The 20,844-nt window shown below is 60.7% G+C and overlaps 2 protein-coding genes across 3 annotated transcripts; both read left to right on the top strand.

The window, feature by feature from the left end:
- Positions 1-151: 151 nt before the first annotated feature.
- On the top strand, positions 152-2,622 carry LCN10 (lipocalin 10). Its single transcript, XM_027556899.1, has 6 exons — positions 152-262; positions 840-979; positions 1,389-1,459; positions 1,791-1,898; positions 2,129-2,227; positions 2,537-2,622. The coding sequence occupies exons 1-6, from the start codon at positions 152-154 to the stop codon at positions 2,563-2,565; spliced, it is 558 nt and encodes a 185-aa protein (XP_027412700.1). The 3' UTR covers positions 2,566-2,622.
- Positions 2,623-5,370: 2,748 nt separating this feature from the next.
- LOC113901866 (lipocalin-1-like) lies at positions 5,371-19,808 on the top strand. 2 transcript variants are annotated; one of them, XM_027556884.1, is made up of 7 exons: positions 5,371-6,269; positions 16,979-17,109; positions 17,510-17,580; positions 17,987-18,097; positions 18,681-18,779; positions 18,951-18,977; positions 19,645-19,808. In XM_027556884.1, the coding sequence occupies exons 1-6, from the start codon at positions 6,060-6,062 to the stop codon at positions 18,974-18,976; spliced, it is 648 nt and encodes a 215-aa protein (XP_027412685.1). In that variant the 5' UTR covers positions 5,371-6,059; the 3' UTR covers position 18,977; positions 19,645-19,808. The 2 variants fall into 2 exon arrangements, with proteins under 2 accessions (XP_027412685.1, XP_027412686.1); XM_027556885.1 differs by lacking the exon at positions 5,371-6,269 and adding an exon at positions 16,434-16,670.
- Positions 19,809-20,844: the final 1,036 nt, after the last annotated feature.

Below are 20,844 nucleotides of genomic sequence, written 5' to 3'. Positions count from 1 at the left end.
CTGGCCCTGCCTGCAGGGCGGGGGGAGGGCCCAAGACCCCTCCGTTGGCCCCCCAGGCTGGCTCACGGCTGTGGTCAGCTGACGCCCACAGCAGGGCTGGCAGGCTGGGCATTTAAGCGCAGCGTCCAGGCGGGCAGCTGAGGTGGCGAGGATGGGGCTGGGCTGGCGGCCGGCCCTGCTGGCCCTGCTGCTGGGGCTGGGTGGGGGCTCCCAGGCACAGGAGCAGCTCCCCCGAGAGTCCCACAACCTCAACTGGCACAAGGTGAGCCTCGCGGCGCCCTCGCCGGGCGCCGGGGCCAGGGGGTGAGGGCAGCGGGCAGAGGGCCCCTGAAGCTCGGGACGGGCTGGCTGGGGGCTTGGGCACTGGTCTGCTGGTCCCCAGGGCCTCTTCTGGGGACAGGCTGGGGCTTCAAAACTCAACTGCTGACCGTGGGCCACAGCCCAGAGCTCCGAGACGGGTGCTGCCGAGTCACTTGCTGGTGCCCGGGGGTGGAGGGGAGGCGGGGGGAGCAGGCGAGCCCTGGAATAACGAGACCGCAGCAGGCGGAAGGTCCTGGTGGGGGCGGCCCTGGGCACAGGCCGAGCAGACGCGGGGGAGCCGGTGGGATGGGAGCCAGCTGGAGGAAAAGGCCCTGCGGTCCCTGCGTCCTGGGCCCTGCGCTGCGCCGCCTCAGGTCGCAGACCAGCTGGGCGTCCGTCTCCAAGGCCTGGGAGGCAGCGGGCACCCAGGCTGGTCCTGGACATGGGCTGGGCCGTGGGCAGGGGTCACCGGTCCTGGGGGTCCTCGGAGACCGGGGCTGGGCGGGACCAGCGTGGCAGGCCCTGCGCCCTCTCCGCAGTTCTCAGGCTTCTGGTACGTCCTTGCCGTCGCCTCCGATGCCCAGGGGATGCTGCCACATGGAGGCCAGAGGAAGCTGGGCGCGTCCATAGTACAGGTTCAGGAGGTGGGCCAGATGAAGGTGGTGCTCGCCTTGAACCGGTGCGTGGGCCAGGGTGGAGGGCCCTGAGCCCAGGGAAGGGGAGGGGCCGATGGGGGAACCAGGGTGGGGGGCCCTGAGCCCAGGGAAGGGGAGGGGCCGATGGGGGGGCCAGGGTGGGGGGCCCTGAGCCCAGGGAAGGGGAGGGGGCCAGTGGGGGGGACCAGACCCAGGGTCAGTCTGGAAATCCCACAAGGACTGTCCCCAAACACCATCACTTCCTGCTGTCAAACTCAAGTGGCTGCTTTTTTGAGAAGTCCCCACAGCCCACTGGGGGCTGGGGGGCAGGGGTGTTGGAGCATTTCCCCTGAGCGGTGGGACTGGCCCAGGTCCCAGCTGGAATGTCCCAGGACGGCAGAGCCCCGAGAGGTCTCCCAGGCCCGCAGCTCACAGCCCGCTCCCCCCACCCAGGTCCCGGGGGTGCCAGACACACTCGCTAATCCTGCGGAGAGACAGGAAGAAGCCGGTGTTCAGGAACACCTGTGCGTACCCACTGGGCCACAGGGGGCTGGGGGAGGGCCGTCCAGGGCTTTCTGAGCCCCCAGGACCCTGGACAGGATCCCTGACCGCACGGCCCCCAGCAGTCCTCCCCGAGAGCATGCGCCGGTGGGGACAGACGCTGGGATGCGCGGTCAGGCCACAGTGGCCCAGAGTTGGCTCGGCCGGTGTGCGCCCAGGAGCCCAGGCCTGGGGGTGGGGGGCTTTGCTGCCCTTCCAGATGGCCCCTCGGTGAGGGTGGTAGGGGCCCGGGGACCCTGGAAGGACCGCAGTGTTCAGGAGTGAGCAGGGGATTCTGCGCTTCCTCCCTTCCAGTGAGGGGCGTGGAGGGCTTCCGTGTGATGGTCCCCGACTACAGCGCCAGTGTGGTCTACCTGCGCCTGGGCCGGGCCGGCCGGACCACCAGGACCCTGCTGCTCTTCAGTGAGTCCAGGGGCCACAGCCCCCGGGGCCCTGCAGGGCGGCCCCCCTCCCGAGCCTGTTTGGGGACCCCCACTCCCGGCTGACGCTTCCCATCACCCACCAGTGGCTGCAGGTCCCTGACCCAGAGCCCGGGGGCGTTCTGGTGAGGGGTGGTGCCGGGGGCCAGGGCGCCCCTCGACCGGGGGCTCTGACGCTGCGGCTCTGGTCCGCACCCGCCCCGCCCCCCGCAGGCAGACAGCCCACGTGCAGCTTCCTGAGCATGAAAAAGTTCGTCAACGCGTGTGAGGCCCTGGGGCTCGCCAGCCGTGCGGCCGTGCTCCCAAAAGACGGTGAGGTGTGGGCGGCACTGCCCCGGGGCCACCCCGAGACGCCAGGGAGCTGGCCCCCGTGAGGGATGGAGGGACAGAGGGCGACAGGGGCACCTTTAAAGAAAGTCATGGCCACGTGCATGTGCCCATCCTGTCTCCCCAGGGACCCCTGAGAACGCCGGTGGCTGGGGCCGGGTCACTGCGGGGTGCTGGGGGCCAGGGCCGCTCAGCTTTGCCCTCTGCAGGGCCCGAGGCCCCAGGGGAGCTGCTGCGCGTGCCCGGCAGACGTGGGATCCCTCGGAGACGCCCAGCCCTTTCCTTCCCCTGCAGCCTCCTGCGCGCACACCATCCTGCCGTGAGCCGGCCGCCCACCTGCTCCTCCCCGTGAGGCTCGGCTTGCGGTCCTCCCAGACCCTGGGAGCGAGTTCCAGATTGCAGGCTTCACACCCCACTGCTTGTTGAGACGGGTCTGGAGACCCCAGGCCACTGATGGTGTGGAGCTCGGGCAGGGCTTGGGCCCAGCAGGGTCCTTTAGGGTCCCCGGGGTGGGGGTGGGGGTGCATGCTGACTGGGGGGGGGACCTGGGGCTGGGTCCTCTGGATGGCGCGGCAGGCAGCTGCTACCTGCCCTCACCTGCTGGGAAATAGACGGGGCCAGTCCAGTGTGCCGTGTGCTTTCTCTGCCACCGCCCTCCATGTTGCGTGACATCCGACACTTCCCAGGAAGCCGGGGAGAGAGCCCGGGGCAAAGAGGCAGATGCGACCTCTCGCTGGGGAGGCAGACGCCAACATGGTCACCCGGGTTCAGTCGTGGACCCTGAGGACTGTGTCCAGAAGTGCCAAGCGCAAACCATGGCAGATCGGGGAGGAGGGGTCACGGAGAGTTTCTTGGAGGATGTGACGCTTGAGCTGAGAAAGTTATGGTGGCGCTGGAGCAGGGAGGGCCGTCCCAGAAGAGGAAACAGCCTGAAAACCCCCAGAGCAGCGGAGACGGTGGGGAGGGCGGGTGCAGGGCCGCTTGGAAGGGAGGAGGTGGACGGGGCTGCCGGTGTCCTGGGAGAGATGGGATCCAGAGCAGAGGGCAGGGTGGGGGACGGACATAAGAGTAACAGGGCTATTTAGGGTGGGGGTTCTGGCGTGGACGAGTCAGGCCGCCTACGGAGAGAAGCAGGACTGAAGCTGTCAGCTACTGCTGTGTAAGAACCACACGCGTGCGTTTCTCTTTATCATTATTAGGCGGCTCCCCAACTTGCAGGATCTTAGTTCCCTGACCGGGGATTGGACCCAAGGCCAGGGCAGGGAAAGCACCCGAGTCCTGCCTGCTGGGCCACTAGGGAACCCCCCCACCAATGTGTTCAGTGCCTGCGCCCGGGGCTCACCTCGAGACTGGGGGGCGCAGGCGGGCTGAGAGGTGAAGTCAGCTAGGTGTGCTCTGCGGCTCTGGGGGCGGGAGACAGGCTGATTTGGGCCGGCTCAGCCCCGGGGGCTCAGGGGCCTTGCCCTCCAGCTGCTGGGCTAACCACAGGGTGCCTGTCTCGTGGCCGTGACGAGGGCACATGGGGTTGGGGAGCGAACAGGAGTCCTCTGAAGGCTCAGGCCCGCCCGGAGTTGCTCGCCTCCGCCTTCCGAGTCGCCACCTGGCCCCACTCTCCACCGCAGCAGCTCATGTCGGGGGGCTTCCCTCCACCTGCCTCTCCGCTCCGGGGCTCCCGTCGTGCCTGCGTGGCTTGAGCCCTGCAGGCCTCCTCTACTCCACGTGCCTCCCAGCCCAGCACTCAGCCTCCCTGGCAGACAGAGAGGGGGGCCGCCTGGGTGCGCCCGTCCTGGAAGGAGGAAGGGTGGCCCTTCTGGGGGTGGGGGTCCCCGGACTCTTGGTTCTGAGGCTCCATGCCTTGTCATCGAAGACGCTTCTTTTTCAAGTGCTCGGCCACCTCTGAAGGAGGCGTGGGGACACGCGCCAGGTGGGCACAGCCCTCAGCCCATCTCCAGCCTGGAGGGTCGGCCCAAGGCTGCCCTGCGCCAGGCTCAGCCACAAGGCGCTTGCGAGGCTTGGAGGGTTTTCCCTGCGTTTGCCTCCAGCGTACTCCAGGTGCCCAGGGCCACACCCACGGTTCCTCAGGAAACCTGTCTTTCTCTAGGTTTGATGGTTAGAATTTGGGAGCGCTCAGTCTCAAACATCCAAGGGGCCCTTATGTGAACCTCGAAGGCCTCCCTGGAGCCTTAGTACTTCCCAGACCAACAGCAGCATCGCAGGATCTTGGTCTGCTGTGCACCCTGAGGCTGGGTCTCACCGTGGCGCCGGGATTGGGTTCTGTTCCCTGTATTTTAACAGCCTCCTCCTAGATTTGATGCCCGGCTGGCCTCACCCCTCCTCGGGGGTTTCCTCTGGGATGAGAGCTCCTCAGGTCCTGGAGGACCCCTGCCACCCCTCTCATGGGGGGCCAATTCCTCTGGGCGTCCCCACGACGGCGCAGGTGCACGCGTGCACACACACGCTCACACTCACTGACTGTCCTTCTGGGAGTCAGAGGGGTGTGCACGGGGGGAGGGACAGGGCTGAGGAGGAGGAGGCTGGGGACAGAGACAGTGAGCCCCCAGCAACATGCCTGGCCCATAGCACGGGAAGGGGGTCGCCAGGGTGCCCACTGGGCCATCCCTAGAGAGGCCTGGGGAAGACAGGGTCTGGGGTTCTGTGTCCAGCACTCTGGGCACCGGGAGCTAGGATGAGGCTCCTCCCCAGTGTGGAGGGGCTGCAGGAGAGGAGGCCTCAGCTTACTCCCCCGTAGAGGGGGTGCTTAGACAGGGCGGTCCCTGAGGCCCCAGAAGATTGCGGGAGAGTCTGTTGGCCTTGCTCCCCCATCCGTGACCCACTGTGCTCCGAGTCCTTGGAAAAAGCTTTCCGCTCCCTGAGGTCCTTCTGAGCAGGGGGCAGCCTGGGGATGTGGGGGACTGGGGACCCGGGGGCGCAGAAGGGGGCAGGCGCTGGACCACCCACTGGGACCAGGGACAAGACCCTCCTTGTTGGCCCATGGGGTCCTCATTTGGACCCCTGGTTGGGCTGAGGAGGCCTCCGGAGTGACCTGAGCACGGGGGCAGTGGAGGGGGGAGGCGGCGAGGGAGGCGCCGGGGTCCCTCTCGCCCAGGAGCGGGCAGGCTCTGCTCCTTCGGGGGTGGGCCCTGGTGGAACCACTGCCTTGCTGAGTTTCTGTCATGCCCCGCCAGGCTCCTCTGTCCGTGGGGCTTTTCGGGTAAGAGTATTGAGGGGGCTGCCTTTTCCCTTCTCCAGGGGATCTTCCCAGTGTGTGTCCTGCATCGCAAGCAGATTCTTTACCCGCTGAGCAGTCGGGGAACCTGAACCCCAAACAAGGGATTTGGTCTCTGCTTTTCCTGCCTGGGCTGCAGTGCTGGAGATGACCACGAGGGGGCGGGCAGTGCCCACTCTGCTCCGTGGAGGATAGCCCAGGGTCATTCTGGGCATCCCCCTGCCTCTGACTCAACAGGCACCTTTTATTGTTAGTCTCCAGGCCCACAGTGTCAGCTGCTCAGAGGCGGGAGGGGGCCCTGAGACCCTCTGTTGATGGTTCAGCTACTGCCTGGGGGTGGTGCTGACACGACAGACGGTTCCTGCCCTGCAGGAGCTCACGGCCTGGAGGGGCAGGTGGGCGAGAGCAGGAGAGCAAGTCCACGTGAGAGAAGAGCTCCAGGGAACTGAGTCAGGGTCCTGGGGGAGGGCCGGGAGCCCTGGGGGTCTACAAGGCTCCACGGGACACCGATGCCATGACCAGAAAGATGGGGGCGGCCAGCCCTGCACGCTCGGAGCAGCGAGCTGGGGTCAGAGGTGCGGCCAGCCCTGCATGCTGGGAGCAGTGAGCTGGGGTCAGAGGTGCGGCCAGCCCTGCACGCTCAGAGCAGTGAGCTGGGGTCAGAGGTGCGGCCAGCCCTGCATGCTGGGAGCAGTGAGCTGGGGTCAGAGGTGCGGCCAGCCCTGCCCGCTCCGAGCAGTGAGCAGGGATCGGAGGGATGTCAGAGCATTGGAGGAGGAAGAGACTTCGGCCAGAGGGCAGGTGAGGCGGGAGCCGGGGTGGCGGGAGAGAGCTGGGGAGGAAAGCAGGTGGGAGGAGGGGGAGGGCAGACCCAGGTCTGGACTGACGGTCGGAGTCTTGGTGTCTGAGTGGCTGGGATGCGCCACCCCTGCAGGGAGAACCGGCTCTGGAACCACCGTCAGTGCCGGCCCCACCCACGCCGTCTACCTGCTCCCCGGCCCAGAACTTTCCTTCCCTTCCCCCACTTTAGAAAACAATTTTATTCTCTCGCATTTTGTATAGTGTTTTATATTTTAGGCTCTAAATTAAAACTAATATAATATCACCTTGCATCATTTAAACTGAGCCGCACATGAGTGTTAAGTCCGTTTCCGATTATGTGCAGCCTTCAGTCCGCAGAGGCAGACCCTGACCCAGAGCGCCCGGTTCCTGGCCTGTCCTCCAGCCCCTGACCACCTCTGGTCTCCTTTCTGCTCGTCTTTACTGTTCTGCTCGTTTCCTACGAATGGACTCATACAAGGTCACTTTTTGTGTCGGCCACATTTTTAAGAGGGGAGTAGCTGCTTTTTGTTTTCTTTTTTTAATTTGAAATAGCATTTCTGTTATTTGAAAAGGAAACCCCAGATGGATTAAAGATGACATGTACAAAATGAAGCCCTTCTGGTGAGCGTATGTGTAGACTCCGGGCTGACCCTCCTGTCCTCGGTGTCAACCAGGGACAGAAGTTCTGGTTTTGCCTGGGCCAAAATGAAAATGGGCAAAATGTAGCAAGTGGGAAAGACAGACCGTGAACTGGAGCCCCATCCCTCACGTCCCGGGGCCAGAGAAAGATCTGACATCCCTGACGTAGACGTGGGCTCGACCCCTGGGTCGGGAGGATTCCCTGGAGGAGGGCGTGGCAGCCCGCCCCAGTGTTCTCGCCTGGAGAGTCCTGCGGACAGATGAGCGCGCACGTCTCTGTGGGCCTCAGACTCTGTGAAGACACTGATTTGAAAAGAAACAAAGAGCACACAGCTCTGAGAGGCGACCCCGCGGTCGTGCTGGTTAGAGGCCGCGTGCTGCGCCAAGCCCTCTCTCTGAAACATCCACAATAAGAATCCTCAGTGCTGGAGAGGCGACGGCTGGTTCCTGGGGCGGCGTGAGACCCAGATGGACGTTTGGTGCTTGGTGGGCAAGCGGAATCTGTTTGGCATGACGGGAATGTCCTAAAAGTAGATTTTGCTGAAGGTTGCACAGCGCCAGATGGTCAACATGGAAATCAGATTGATTATATTCTTCGCAGCCAAAGATGGAGAAGCTCTATACAGTCAGCAAAAACAAGACGGGGAGCTGACTGTGGCTCAGATCGTGAGCTCCTTGTTGCCAAATTCAGACTGAAATTGAAGAAACTGGAGAAAACCACTAGACCATTCAGACATGACCTAAATCAAATCCCTTATGACTATACAGTGGAAGTGAGAAATAGATTTAAGGGAATAGATCTGACAGACAGAGTGCCTCATGAACTATGGATGGACATTCGTGACATTGTACAGGAGACAGGCAGCAAGACCATTCCCAAGAAAAAGAAATCCAAAAAGGCAAAATGGCTGTCTGGGGAGGCCTTACAAATAGCTGTGAAAAGACGGGAAGCAAAAGGCAAAGGAGAAAAGGAAAGATATACCCATCTGAATGCAGAGTTCCAAAGAATAGCAAGGAGAGATAAGAAAGCCTTCCTCAGTGATCAATGCAAAGAAATAGAGGAAAGCAACAGAATGGGAAAGACTAGAGATCTCTTCAAGAAAATTAGAGATACCAAAGGAACATTTCATGCAAAGATGGGCTCAAAGCGAAGAAATGGTATGGACCTAACAGAAGCAGAACATACTAAGAAGAGATGGCAAGAATATACAGAAGAACTGTACAAAAAAGATCTTCACGACCCAGATAATCACGATGGTGTGATCACTGACCTAGAGCCAGACATCCTGGAATGTGAAACCAAGTGGGCCTTAGAAAGCATCACTACGAACAAAGCTAGTGGAGGTGATGGAACTCCAGTTGAGCTATTTCAAATCCTGAAAGATGATGCTGTGAAAGTGCTGCACTCAATATGCCAGCAAATTTGGAAAACTCAGCAGTGGCCACAGGACTGGAAAAGGTCAATTTCCATTCCAATCCCAAAGAAAGGCAATGCCAAAGAATGCTCAAACTACCGCACAATTGCACTCATCTCACACGCTAGTAAAGTAATGCTCAAAATTCTCCAAGCCAGGCTTCAGCAATATGTGAACCGTGAACCTCCTGATGTTCAAGCTGGTTTTAGAAAAGGCAGAGGAACCAGAGATCAACTTGCCAACATCTGCTGGATCATGGAAAAAGCAAGAGAGTTCCAGAAAAACATCTATTTCTGCTTTATTGACTATGCCAAAGCCTTTGACTGTGTGCATCACAATAAACTGTGGAAAATTCTTCAAGAGATGGGAATACCAGACCACCTGATCTGCCTTTTGAGAAACCTGTATGCAGGTCAGGAAGCAACAGTTAGAACTGGACATGGAACAACAGACTGGTTCCAAACAGGAAAAGGAGTAAGTCAAGGCTGTATATTGTCACCCTGCTTATTTAACTTATATGCAGAGTACTTCATGAGAAACGCTGGGCTGGATGAAGCACAAGCTGGAATCAAGATTGCCAGGAGAAATATCAATAACCTCAGATATGCAGATGACACCACCCTTATGGCAGAAAGTGAAGAAGAACCAAAGAGCCTCTTGATGAAAGTGAAAGAGGAGAGTGAAAAAGTTGACTTAAAGCTCAACATTTAGAAAACTAAGATCATGGCATCCAGTCCCATCACTTCATGGCAAATAGATGGGGAAACAGTGGCTGACTTTATTTTTCTGGGCTCCAAAATCACTGCAGATGGTGACTGCAGCCACGAAATTAAAAGACGCTTACTCCTTGGAAGGAAAGTTATGACCAACCTAGAAAGCATATTAAAAAGCAGAGACATTACTTTGCCAAAAAAGGTCTGTCTAGTCAAGGCTATGGTTTTTCCAGTGGTCATGTATGGATGTGAGAGTTGGACTGTGAAGAAAGCTGAGTGCTGAAGAATTGATGCTTTTGATCTGTGGTGTTGGAGAAGACTCTTGAGAGTCCCTTGGACTGCAAGGAGATCCAACCAGTCCATCCTAAAGGAGATCAGTCCTGGGTGTTCATCGGAAGGACTGATGTTGAAGGTGAAACTCCAATACTTTGGCCACCTGATGCGAAGAGCTGACTCATTTGAAAAGACCCTGATGCTGGGAAAGATTGAGGGCAGGAGGAGAAGGGGATGACAGAGGATGAGATGGTTGGATGGCCTCACCGACTCAATGGACATGGGTTTGGGTGGACTCTGGGAGTTGGTGATGGACAGGGAGGCCTGGCGTGCTGCAGTGCATGGGGTCGCAAAGAGTCGGACACAACTGAGCGACTGAACTGAACTGAACTGCACAGCACCTGAAATGTACTAAAAATCACTGACTTGTTCACGTGGATGAGCAATATCATGGCATGAGTAAGCATGACGTGTAAAGTGTGTGTAGAAAGCTGTTTTAATGTACACGTAACAGAGGAATCAGACCTGACCGCAGAGTGGTTCTAGCCCTCGTCAGAGGCAAAGGAAGGAGAGAACTTACTCATATCTCCAGAACCGAACGGGCAGTTTTTACAAGCGGGCTCCCACTGCTGGCGGCTGGAGCAGGGTTCAAGGTGAGGTACGTCACCAGCCTGCACCCGTCTCACTCTGTCTGGGGTGGTTTCGACCACAACCTACAACATCGCCCGTTCCCCCAAGCAGAAGAGACGGAACCCTGAAACTTGGGCTGCAGAGAGAGCTCCGGCTTTCTTAGTATGGAAAGGCGGTGGTTGCTGAACTGGCTCTGGGAAGCCAGTGGTCCGCCTGGCCCGCTCTGGGGGTCAGTGAGGGGCTGCAGGTCAGCCCCCAACTCCAGCCCACCCAGGACGGCCGCCAGCTCACGCTGCACACGGATGCAGGCACTGCCCCCTCACGGGCGCGGTGAGCTGCAGCTGGAGGGAAGGCGGCGACGCTGGGAGAGAAGTCTGGGCTCCTGTGCGGTTGCAAAGGTCACTTGCTGCAGAGGCTCTTCCTGTTTCTTTGTTCACGGCCGCTTCCTTGTGGCTGGAACCCAAATCAGCGCTGCCCTGGCTGAACTTTGCAGAGCCCCGCTCCCCGCCGACCCTGGCTGACCTGTGCGGAGCCCTGCCCGCCCCGACCCTGGCTGACCTGTGTGGAGCCCTGCCCGCCCCGACCCTGGCTGAACTTTGCGGAGCCCTGCCCCCACCCCCGACCCTGGCTGACCTGTGCGGAGCCCTGCCCCCACCCCCGACCCTGGCTGACCTGTGCGGAGCCCTGCCCGCTCGACCCTGGCTGACCTGTGCAGAGCCCTGCCTGCCCTGACCCTGGCTGAACTTTGCGGAGCCCTGCCCGCCCTGACCCTGGCTGACCTGTGCGGAGCCCTGCCCGCTCGACCCTGGCTGATCTGTGCGGAGCCCTGCCCGCCTCAACCCTGGCTGACCTGTGTGGAGCCCTGCCCGCCCTGACCCTGGCTGACCTGTGCGGAGCCCTGCCCGCTTGACCCTGGCTGACCTGTGCGGAGCCCTGCCCGCTCGACCCTGGCTGATCTGTGCAGAGCCCTGCCCGCCCGACCCTGGCTGACCTGTGCGGAGCCCTGCCCGCCCTGACCCTGGCTGACCTGTGCGGAGCCCTGCCCGCTCGACCCTGGCTGACCTGTGCGGAGCCCTGCCCGCTCGACCCTGGCTGATCTGTGCAGAGCCCTGCCCGCCCGACCCTGGCTGACCTGTGCGGAGCCCTGCCCGCCCTGACCCTGGCTGACCTGTGCGGAGCCCTGCCCGCTCGACCCTGGCTGACCTGTGCGGAGCCCTGCCCGCTCGACCCTGGCTGATCTGTGCAGAGCCCTGCCCGCCCGACCCTGGCTGACCTGTGCGGAGCCCTGCCCGCCCTGACCCTGGCTGACCTGTGCGGAGCCCTGCCCGCTCGACCCTGGCTGACCTGTGCGGAGCCCTGCCCGCCCGACCCTGGCTGACCTGTGTGGAGCCCTGCCCGCCGCGACCCCTGGCTGCCTGGCGGCTCCGTCACCCTCAGTGCCCACCCTGTGTCACCCCCCCTCACTGACCTTGGTCCACGGTGTCGGATGCCCCGAATGCTCAGTGTCTGAGCCATCATCATGCTTCGTCTCACCCCGCTGAATCCACCAGGAGCATGCCAGCTTGCATGGCTGGACCCTAAGCCCTGGGCAGCCTTTCGTGATGCCCCTAGGCACCTGGGCGCTTTCCCTGTCTTTCTCCAGGGTCCCGAACGATGACACAGCCCAGGGATGGGTTACTGTAGACCCATCAGGCTCACCCTGGGGATGGGGGCAGGGGGCGGTCAGCATCCTGGGGGGGGGGTTGGGCCTGAGTTTGCCACCAGCCCCACAGCAGTGACCTGAGAGCCAGGGACCCTGGGATGGGGAGGCCCTGACGCCTGGCACCAACACGGTCCCTCTCCTCCGCGCCACGTGCAGTGGCCCGAGGACACTGTCTCACTGGCCACTCAGGTGCCCAGGGAAACCCTGAAGAGCCGTGTTCATCACTGACAGGAAACGCCCAGCCGCCCCAGTGATTTGGTCAGCCCAGATTAAATGTGCGCCGGACGACAGCCCCATCACACTCCCGGGGAACACGTAAGGGGAGAGATTCTAGGCAATTTCTACTTTTTCCTTAAAAAATATACAACTACAATGCAAACAATTTGCCTTCTATTTAATGTGAATAGCCTTTTTTTTTATTCTGATGACACGAAAATCAGAAAATGCTGAAAACTCAAAAGTAGGAGTTAAAAAAATCCTCTTTTTGTCCAGAGGGCAGCTTTTCTGTTGGTACTTGGTATGTGGTGGGGCCATCCCACGGGCAGTTCCAGCCAAGGGCTTGCCAAACCGAAGAAGGGAAGAAATGAGACCGAATTGCTGGGCATCTGGGTGAGTCCCCGGTGAGCCAGGGACGAGGGCCGTGGTGTGGGCGGCTGACGGGGCATCCACGAAGGGACAGCTCCTCGCAGAGCTGAGACCCCCAAGCTGACCGCACCAGAGGGTCCAATGTGACCCCTGAGTGCCAACGACCCAGAGAGACCCGCTTCCAGAAGCCCCTTCCCGGATCTGCTCTGGGACGCAGGTGTGAGGAGCAGAGGAGGCGCCCCCCAGGCTTGGGCCGTGGAGGGGAGGCTTGCAAACCTCCCAGAAATCACGTCTGCTGGATTGGACCTGGCAGAGGAGACGGGAGGATGTGGGTCCAAGTGGCCTCCAGGCATTTCTGTCTGTTCACCGTGACATGCGGCTCATTGGTGGACAAAGCCACCTGCTGTTCAGACAGGCTGGGGGCCTTGCCGGAGCACGAGGAGGAGAAGCAGCCGGAACGCAAACACGCATGACCTTTCCTGGAGGCTGCCCGCGGCCAAGTGTGTAGACCAGCCCAGCCACCAGCTGGACCTGCTCAGGCAGGGCGGGCTGTGGGCACAGGGCCTGTGGGAGTCCAGCCCTGGGAGAGCCAGGGACCCTGGGATGGGGAGGCAGACACCTGAACCTCCGGATCCCTCCCCTGCAGGCCAGCAGCGGGACAAAGACAGGCCCAAGCTCAGGCAGGCAGGGGTGGCGTCGAGCCTGGAGCCTTTGGGGAGGCTGCCAGCAGGGACAGATGGACGCGAAGGACAGAGAGCAAAAATAATAAGAATGATGAGTCCAGGTTGGACAGGAGAATGAACATTCGTTGGAGGGAGAAGCAACCCACAAACTCACACATTAAAAAAGCTGCTAAGTACCAACTTCAAGAAAAGCCATAAAATGTGATGAGCTACCCCGTGGCACACTGTCGTCAAACTTCTTTTGCCTGTTTTAGCCACTGCTCCGACGGCCACTTCCTGTGAAACAGACTTGTTGCTTATTGTGGTTCTGCTGTAAGACACGGATTCTGATTGATGGTGTGGTCACCATCAAAACAGCATAAAGCTGGCATGTATCTGGAGAAAACTATAATTCAGAATGATACAGGGACCCCAGTGTTCACTGCAGCGCTGTTTACAATAGCCAAGACGAGGAAGCAACCTGTGTCCGTCGACAGATATGGATGAGGAAGAGGTCCGTGCACACACAGAGCGTTGCACAGCGGCAGAGAGCATGGAAGGACACCGTCTGCAGCCACAGGGACGGATGGAGAGATGACCGTGCTCAGTCAGTCAGTCAGACACGTGTGCGGAATCCACAATGAACAGTAAAGTGATCTTGTTTACAAAACATACACAGACTCAGAGACACAGAAAAGAAAGTCACGCTGCCAAAGGGGAGAGTGGGGAGGGGGTACACTGGGGGTTTGGGGTCACAGTACACACAGTGCTAGATACAAAATAAACAGCAGCTCTTCCTGCACAGCACAGGGAACGATATTCAGCATGTTGCAATAGCCCGTAATGGAGAAGAAGCTAGAAAGAATACATATATGTAGCGATCCCTTTGCTGTACATCTGAAACTAATACAGCATTGCAGATCAGCTGTATAAACGTCTCTAATTAAAAAAAAAGCATAAAACTGCATGGCGAGTTTACACAGGTCCCACTGTGAAGAAATTTTGGACGGCGAGGGCTGGCGTTTAGACTGGACTTCAACGAGCACTCCTCACGTTAGGGATGTGGACCACTCGATCCCAGACTCACTTCCGGCCTCAGGCAGAACAAAACTCACCGGTCCCCCAGTCCCCCCTGCCCACCTTCACACGCTGTGCCCTTGGCCGGCGCCACTGGAGTAGGCAGCCGGTGCTCCCGCCCAGAGCGTAGGAGGAGTCGGCTGAGCTCAGCCCCACAGCGAAGCGACTGTGACCTTAACATGCCCCACGAACCCCACACTGCCCATGCCCCCAGCACGTGGGCGGACAGCTTCTGCCAACTCACAGAGCCCTGTGACCCTGGAGCCCTGCTGGGGCGAGGAGGGGCCCTGTGGCAGCACCACGGGCCCGAGGGAGCACCGTCCCCCGGCCGCCTTGGGTGAGGGCCTGGTCATCCGCCCTGGCAGCCCCCGATGCCCGCGGTGACGCCCGGGCCCCGGGCTCCTTGCTGCCTCCGTCTTTCACACCCTTGCCATCATCCCGTCTACACGCTTTGCTCCGCGTGTGTCCGGCTGGTTGTCTTTTTCTGGCTTGATCGCAGGGCTCTCTGTGGACTCCGTGGGGGGTGCTTTGCCGTAAGCCTCTGGGGCTGCCCTTCCTCCGTCTGTGTCTTGCGCCTGCGGGACCCTCCTCTGCAGCGCAGAGGCCTCACCATTCCTCCCTTTCATAGGTTCTGAGAGTTCACTTTTCCTCTCTACGCCTGCTAATCTACCAGGACTTAGTCGTGTGTGGTGTGAGGCAGCGAGCTACACTTGTGTGTCTTCTCCACACGGATAACAAGCTCCATTTATCCAATATTCTCTTGGCAAGTATTGTCGCCACCTGTACTCAACTGTTCAGTTGCAAAATTGTGTCTGACTCTCTGCGACCTCAAGGACTGCAGCACACCAGGCTTCCCTGTCCTTCATTATCGCCTGGAGTTTGCTCAAACTCGTGTCCATTGAGTCAGTGATACCATCCAACCATCTCATCCTCTGTCGTCCCCTTCTCTTCCTGCCCTCAATCTTTCTCATCCTCAAGGTCTTTTCCAATGAGTCAGCTCTTCACACCAAGTGGCCAAAGTATTGGAGCTTCAGATTCAGCATCTGTCCTTTCAAAGAATATTCAGGGTTGATTTCCTTTAAGACTGATTGGTTTGATCTCCTTGCAGTCCAAGGGACTCTCAAGAGTCTTCTCCAGCACCACAGTTTGAAAGCGTCAATTCTTCAGCACTCAGCCTTCTTGATGGTCCAACTCTCACATCCATACATGACCACTGGAAAAACAATCACTTTGATTGTATGTACTTTTGTCGACAAAGTGAGGTCTCTGCTTTTAAAAACACTATCTAGGTTTGACGTAGCTATTCTTCCAAGGAGCAAGCATCTTTTAATTTCGTGGCTGCAGTCACACTGTCCACTGAGTGTGTGTATCTATGTCTGGGGCTTCCCAGGTGGCTCAGCTGGTAAAGAATCCACCTGCAATGTGGGAGACCTGGGTTTAATCCCTGGGTCAGGAAGATCCCCTGGAGGAAGGCTTAGCAACCCACTCCAGTACTCTTGCCTGGAGAATCCCATGGACAGAAGAGCCTGGTGGGCGGCAGTCCATGGGGTTGCAAAGAGTTGGACGACGGAGCGACTAACGCTTCCCCTTTTCTCTTTGTCTGAGCGCGTGTATGTCTGAGCGCGTGTATCTGGTGAGGGTGTCTGAGTGTGAATGTATGTCTGAGAGTGTGCGTGTCAGGATGTGTGTCTGAATGTGTGCATCTGACTGAATGTGACCGTGTCTCCGTGTCTGCCTGTGTGTGAATCAGTGTGTGTCCCTGTGCTGTACAAGTGCGTGTCTGAGTGACCATGTCTGTATGTGGGTCTGCGTGTCCCAGTGAGTGTATGTGTGTGTGCATGTGTGTGAGTGTGCCTACATGTGTGTGTCTGAGTGACTGTGTGTGTGTGTGTCTCAGTGAGTTTCTGAGTGAGGTCTTTATCTGAGTGACTTGTGTGTTGGTGTGTGCGTCTGAATGAGTGTGTGTCTCAACTGGTTTCGTGTGTCTGAATGTGTCTGAATGAGTGTGCGAGTGCATACATGTGTATGTGTGTCCATGTGTGTGTCTGTCTTGGTCCCCCTCCTCACGTCTGATCCACAGCTGCTCTGTGTGTGGAGCAGAGAGGGGACGTCAAAGTGCCCGCTTCCAGCGCATCTTGTCAGGAGTGCACGCACCCCCTTAGATTCATGGCTGTATTCACGCAGGGGTTGGTGCTGAATCTGAGGTTAAGAAGCCACTCAGGGACACTCTTTGACGCGAGCCACGTCCTCCCTGGCAGTGAGGGTGTCACCCTGGTGCTGGCATCGTGAGGCTCCCTCACCCAGCCCCCCAACCTCCGTGGACGGACCTGCAAAGCTTGGCCTCCAGCCTGGGCAGCGTGGTCATGACTCTCGGGGCTCAGCAAGGGTTGTTCAGCAACATCAACAATAGAGACCTTTATCTGCTCCACTGCAGAACTGGCCACGGTTTATGGCCAGGAAGGGATTGGTTGATGGTTTCTGCCAAGTTCCGCAGGGACCCTGGGCCGTGGGACATAAAGGGCCGCTGCCTGAGTGGCCGGCATAGCCTCTCTGCACCCAGCGAGTGACCTGTCGGAGGCCGTGCGTGCAGATCCCAGGAGATGAGGGCCCTGCTCTTGACCCTCGGCCTCGTTGCCTCCCTGCAGGCCCAGGACACTCTGGTCTCGGACAGCTGGACTGAGGACGTGAGGCTCGGATGGAGCTGGGGCAGCTGGAGGGGCCCCTGGGAGAGGCACCAACCCTTGCCCCCAAGGCTGTGGTCAAACTGAGTGACGGGGGTCTGAGACAAATGGGCCCAGGGCGCCCACGGTCCCGGGGGCCCTGTGGGGCTGGAGCCCACCTGGGGTGGGTCCGGCAAGGGTGCTGGGCATCTGCTGAGGGTGGGGGGTGGGAGACGGACGGTGCTCCAGCCCGGGGGTGGGGCAGAGTCTGGGGCTGCTGAGCGGGGCAGGGGTGCTCAGCCTGAGCCCTGACGGCAGGCAGCTCTCTCCAGGTGTCAGGAAAATGGTATCTGAAGGCCGTGACCACAGACCAGGACGTTCCCGGGAAGAATCAGGAGTCGGTGACAGCCATGACCTTCAGCGTCCTGGAGGGGGGCGACCTGGAGGCCAAAGTCACGTCGCGGTGAGAGCCGCCTCCTGCCTCCCCGCTGACCCCTCCCCACAGCAGGAGAGCGGCGTCGGGGGGTGGGCAGCCCACAGTGGGGACCGTCCCGACCCCTCGAATCACGCTCAGCCCTGGACAGCTTTGAGGGGCCACTGCCTCACTGGGGACCCTGTGCAGGGGCAGGACCCAGATGGGTGAGTGGCGGGGCAGGGCTGGGAGACCCGAGCAGCTGTTGCGTGAGATGCTGAAGTCCCCGCTGGTGCCTGGACTCGGCGAGAGAAGCGCACGCTCCCGGGGCTGCCTCAGGCCCGGGCCTGCGGTGGCTGTGGTGGAGCGGGGCATGCGGTGCCCGGGCTGGGCTGGGTTTCCAAGGTGGCCACACCCCAGGCATCAGCAGAGCATGGCTTCTGTGTCCCAGGGTTGATGGTCAGTGCCAGGAGACGAGCCTGGTCCTGGAGCAAACCAACGATCCTGGCAGATACACAGCCTGTGAGTCCTGGAACCCCAAGTTGGGGGGTGGGGAGGTGGATCCCAGCACGTTCCTGGGGGTCAGCTTTCAGCCAGAGAAGCCCCACTCCTTTCTGACCCCCTTAAGTACCTGGGGACTCCTCCACCGGTCAGTCTGCCTGAGAGGTGAGAACAGCTGACGCCATGTACAGGTGTGACAGACTCGTCCAGAGGGGCTGGCCGGTCCGAGCTCCGGCTGGAGCAGAGCTGAAGCTCCCCGCCGCTCTGGCCTCTTTGGAGCCCCTGAAATCCCTGGGATCCGCCCACTGGGTGCCCACCTCTCAGGCAGGGCCTCCCCAGGGCCTGGGGGTCCGGCCGGGGTGGAGACCCTGGGCAGGCAGTCCTGGAGGGGCCTGGGTTGCTCAGGACCATGTGCCGCCCTCTGCAGACGGGGGCAAGCGTGAGGTGCTCGTCTTACCGCTGCGGGCGCAAGACCACTTCATCCTGTACTGTGATGGCGAGCTGGACGGACGGCAGATCCACGTGGCGCGGCTTCTGGGTGAGGGTCCCGCATCCTAGCCCCCACAAAGCCCCTCCTGCGCCCTTTCCCCCCGTGCCTTCTGCTCAGGAGAAGCCCCTGAGGAAGCAGCAGGTCCCACATCACGGCTTGGTGTCCGTAGGGGATGCGGTGGGCACAGGACGCCGATGTCAGTGTTGGGGCGGGCCTTGCCGCTCACCAGGCAGCTCCCTGTGGCCTCACCCTTGGCTCCACTCCTTGGAGGGGGCGCTTTTGCGGGGAGAGCGGTGTCTGCACGGAGCCCGAGTGGGAAGGAAATTCCAGCTCCTGGGGCTTCATTACGGGCATGAGGCTCAGGCAGGTTTCGGAGCGTCAGGACCTTCCTGCCCACAGACAGGAGGCCCCAAGGGTCACGGAGTGTCTCTGTGGCCAGGAGCAGAATGAGCATCAGCCCAGGGGTCGGCGTGGACTCCCTCCTGGGCAGACCTTCCATCCTCGGGACGTTTGCTGAGGGCACTTCCTACCCTGCTGAGGCGGCCGCTCACTCCCCCAGGCCGGGACGGAGTCGTGGTCACTCTTGGTTCTGCCCTTCACCCTCCCATCCATCTCCTGGTTTCACCGACAGGAAGAAACCAGGAGAACAGCCCAGAGGCCTGGGAGGAGTTCACGGAGTTCGCAAAAGCCAAAGGGTTGAACCTGGAGATCTTCAGGCCCCTGCAGAGCGGTGAGAAGCCCATAGGCCCCTGCTGCCGGCTGGTGCCCGCGGCGGGCCATCGGCAGGGCTGATGAGGACAGGCCCCATCCTCGCTGGGGTCACGTGACGTGCTGGCTGATGGAGGGGCCCTGGGCTAAGGGATTCCCTGGGTCTTCTGAAATGTGCTTTCTTTTTCTACAGAAACTTGCTCTCCTGGAGGAAACTAGGGTAAGGGAACAGCTGTAGAGCACACTTGGGGTCTTGGGGCCCCTGGGGCTTTGAGAGACCGTGTGGTCAACCCCCCAGGCCTGCTCCCGCCTGGCAGGAGACCCTCCCTGGGCCAGGCAGGCGGGGCGTCTGCTCCTGGGCTCACCCGGCCCCTGGCAGCGCCTTCAGGTGGGTGCAGGGTGTCAGTCTTGGGCAGTGGGGAAGCCCCTTTTCAGGGGGAGGCTTCCTGGCGCCCCCGGCACCCGCATGCTTCCCAGCAGATGTGAAGTCCCTCCTCACCCCCATGCGTCACAGTGACTGTTTCCCAGTGAGCTGCTTAGAAGGGTCGGAGCTGGGGCGCCCCACGCAGAAAGCTCCGACCCCCGGGTCCCTCACTGGCGGCAGGTCCCTTGGGAGGGTGGAGTTTCAGCAGCGTGCCCAAGATTACCTGCCCAGGTGTGAGCAGAGTCAGAGTCCAGAACGTTGTCACGCTCCTCCTTTGCCCTCACTGGCTTGAAGTCCCTTTGTCACACCTTCACACGTGGGCTTGGGGGTCTGAAGACAGCCTAGTGGAGGGTCCCCCTTTGCTTGCCCAGAGCTCCCTGAGGGCCCCACTCCCCCCGCTGCAGCACTTGGAGCACGCTCCCCTCCCCTGTCCTGGCATCATGACCCGCCCCCTCCTCTGCAGGGCAGGGGGCACTGAGGCGCCACAGCAGCCCCCGGGCAGCGCCTTCAGGAGCATCCGCCCTGCAGGACAAGGAAGGAGCCCTGTTCCTGGGACATGGGCCGCTGCACCCCCTCCCTCCCAGCTCCCCACCCCTTTCCTGGCTTCAGATAAAGAGTTTCAGCATCCTGGTGGTTCTGCTTGTCTATGGGGTCCCTCGGAGGGGGCTGGGGCAGGGAGGGATGTGGGGGCTGGGGTGGGACCCCCCAGCCTGTGGTGGGAAGGACCCCAGGTCCGTGCCTGGGCAGGTCTGGGAAGGTGAGTTACAGCCCTGGGGGTGAATCACCACATGTCAACTTGTTCAGACACCTTTGGGGGGATTTTTGGTGTTTTCTATAAGATTTAGAGACTCTCTGATGGAGTCCACGGGGCAGTGAGCCTTGGAGATGAGAGGCAGGGCTCTGATGGCCCTGAGCACAGAGGCTGCCAGGCAGGGTGCATTGGGGCTACGCCGGGGACAGGGGCTGGAGTCGTAAGGCCCTGAGTGGGAGAGCCCGATGGGCAGGTGTTAAGTGCGGCCGTGACCGGCCGCTTGGGAAGGGGAACTGCCTGAGCCCGGCCGCGGCTCCCAGTGGCCAGGATGGCACCAAGCCAACCCACCACACCTGGGCCTGGCTCCCTGGTCTCAGAAGGGAGTCAGGGTCCTACCCAGAGTCTGAGGGTCTCCACGCGGCAGGCCCTCCGGACGCCCAGCTGGGGACGCAGCGCCAGCTCTGAGCCCATCTGCGGCGGGTGTGGGTGCCCCTCGGGCACGGTCACTTGGCTTGGCCGCATTCGGGGCTCACAGGGGCCCACTCAGCTCCAAAGGGCAGCCTGCGGGCATGGGGTTCCCAGACGGTTCACCTGGGGAGGGGTCCAGAGGGGTCGCACTGCAGCCCCTTCCCCTGGGGGTCTGCCGGCACCTCTTGTCCGTGGCTCTTCGATGGCATCACCCCAGGGTGGAGCCCAGGAGCTCAGGGGCAGGTTCTTCAAGCCGCGAGGGCACAGGGCTCCTATCAGAACTCTGCCCGCTCCCGGCGGCGGACACGGTTGGCCTCAGGTGAGCAGCAGGGAGCCCAGGCATCAGGTCCAAGGCCCTTCGTTACCTTCCTCCAGGGGCTGGCTGATCTGTAGCACTGGTCCACTGGTCTGCCTCTGGCGGCTCCCCAGCACCTTAAATGGGTG

The sequence above is a fragment of the Bos indicus x Bos taurus genome, chromosome 11 (genome assembly GCF_003369695.1).
Source record: "Bos indicus x Bos taurus breed Angus x Brahman F1 hybrid chromosome 11, Bos_hybrid_MaternalHap_v2.0, whole genome shotgun sequence".
In the NCBI taxonomy this organism is placed as follows: domain Eukaryota; kingdom Metazoa; phylum Chordata; class Mammalia; order Artiodactyla; family Bovidae; genus Bos; species Bos indicus x Bos taurus.
Note: the sequence above shows the minus strand (reverse complement) of the source record. Positions and strands in the feature narration are given on the sequence as shown.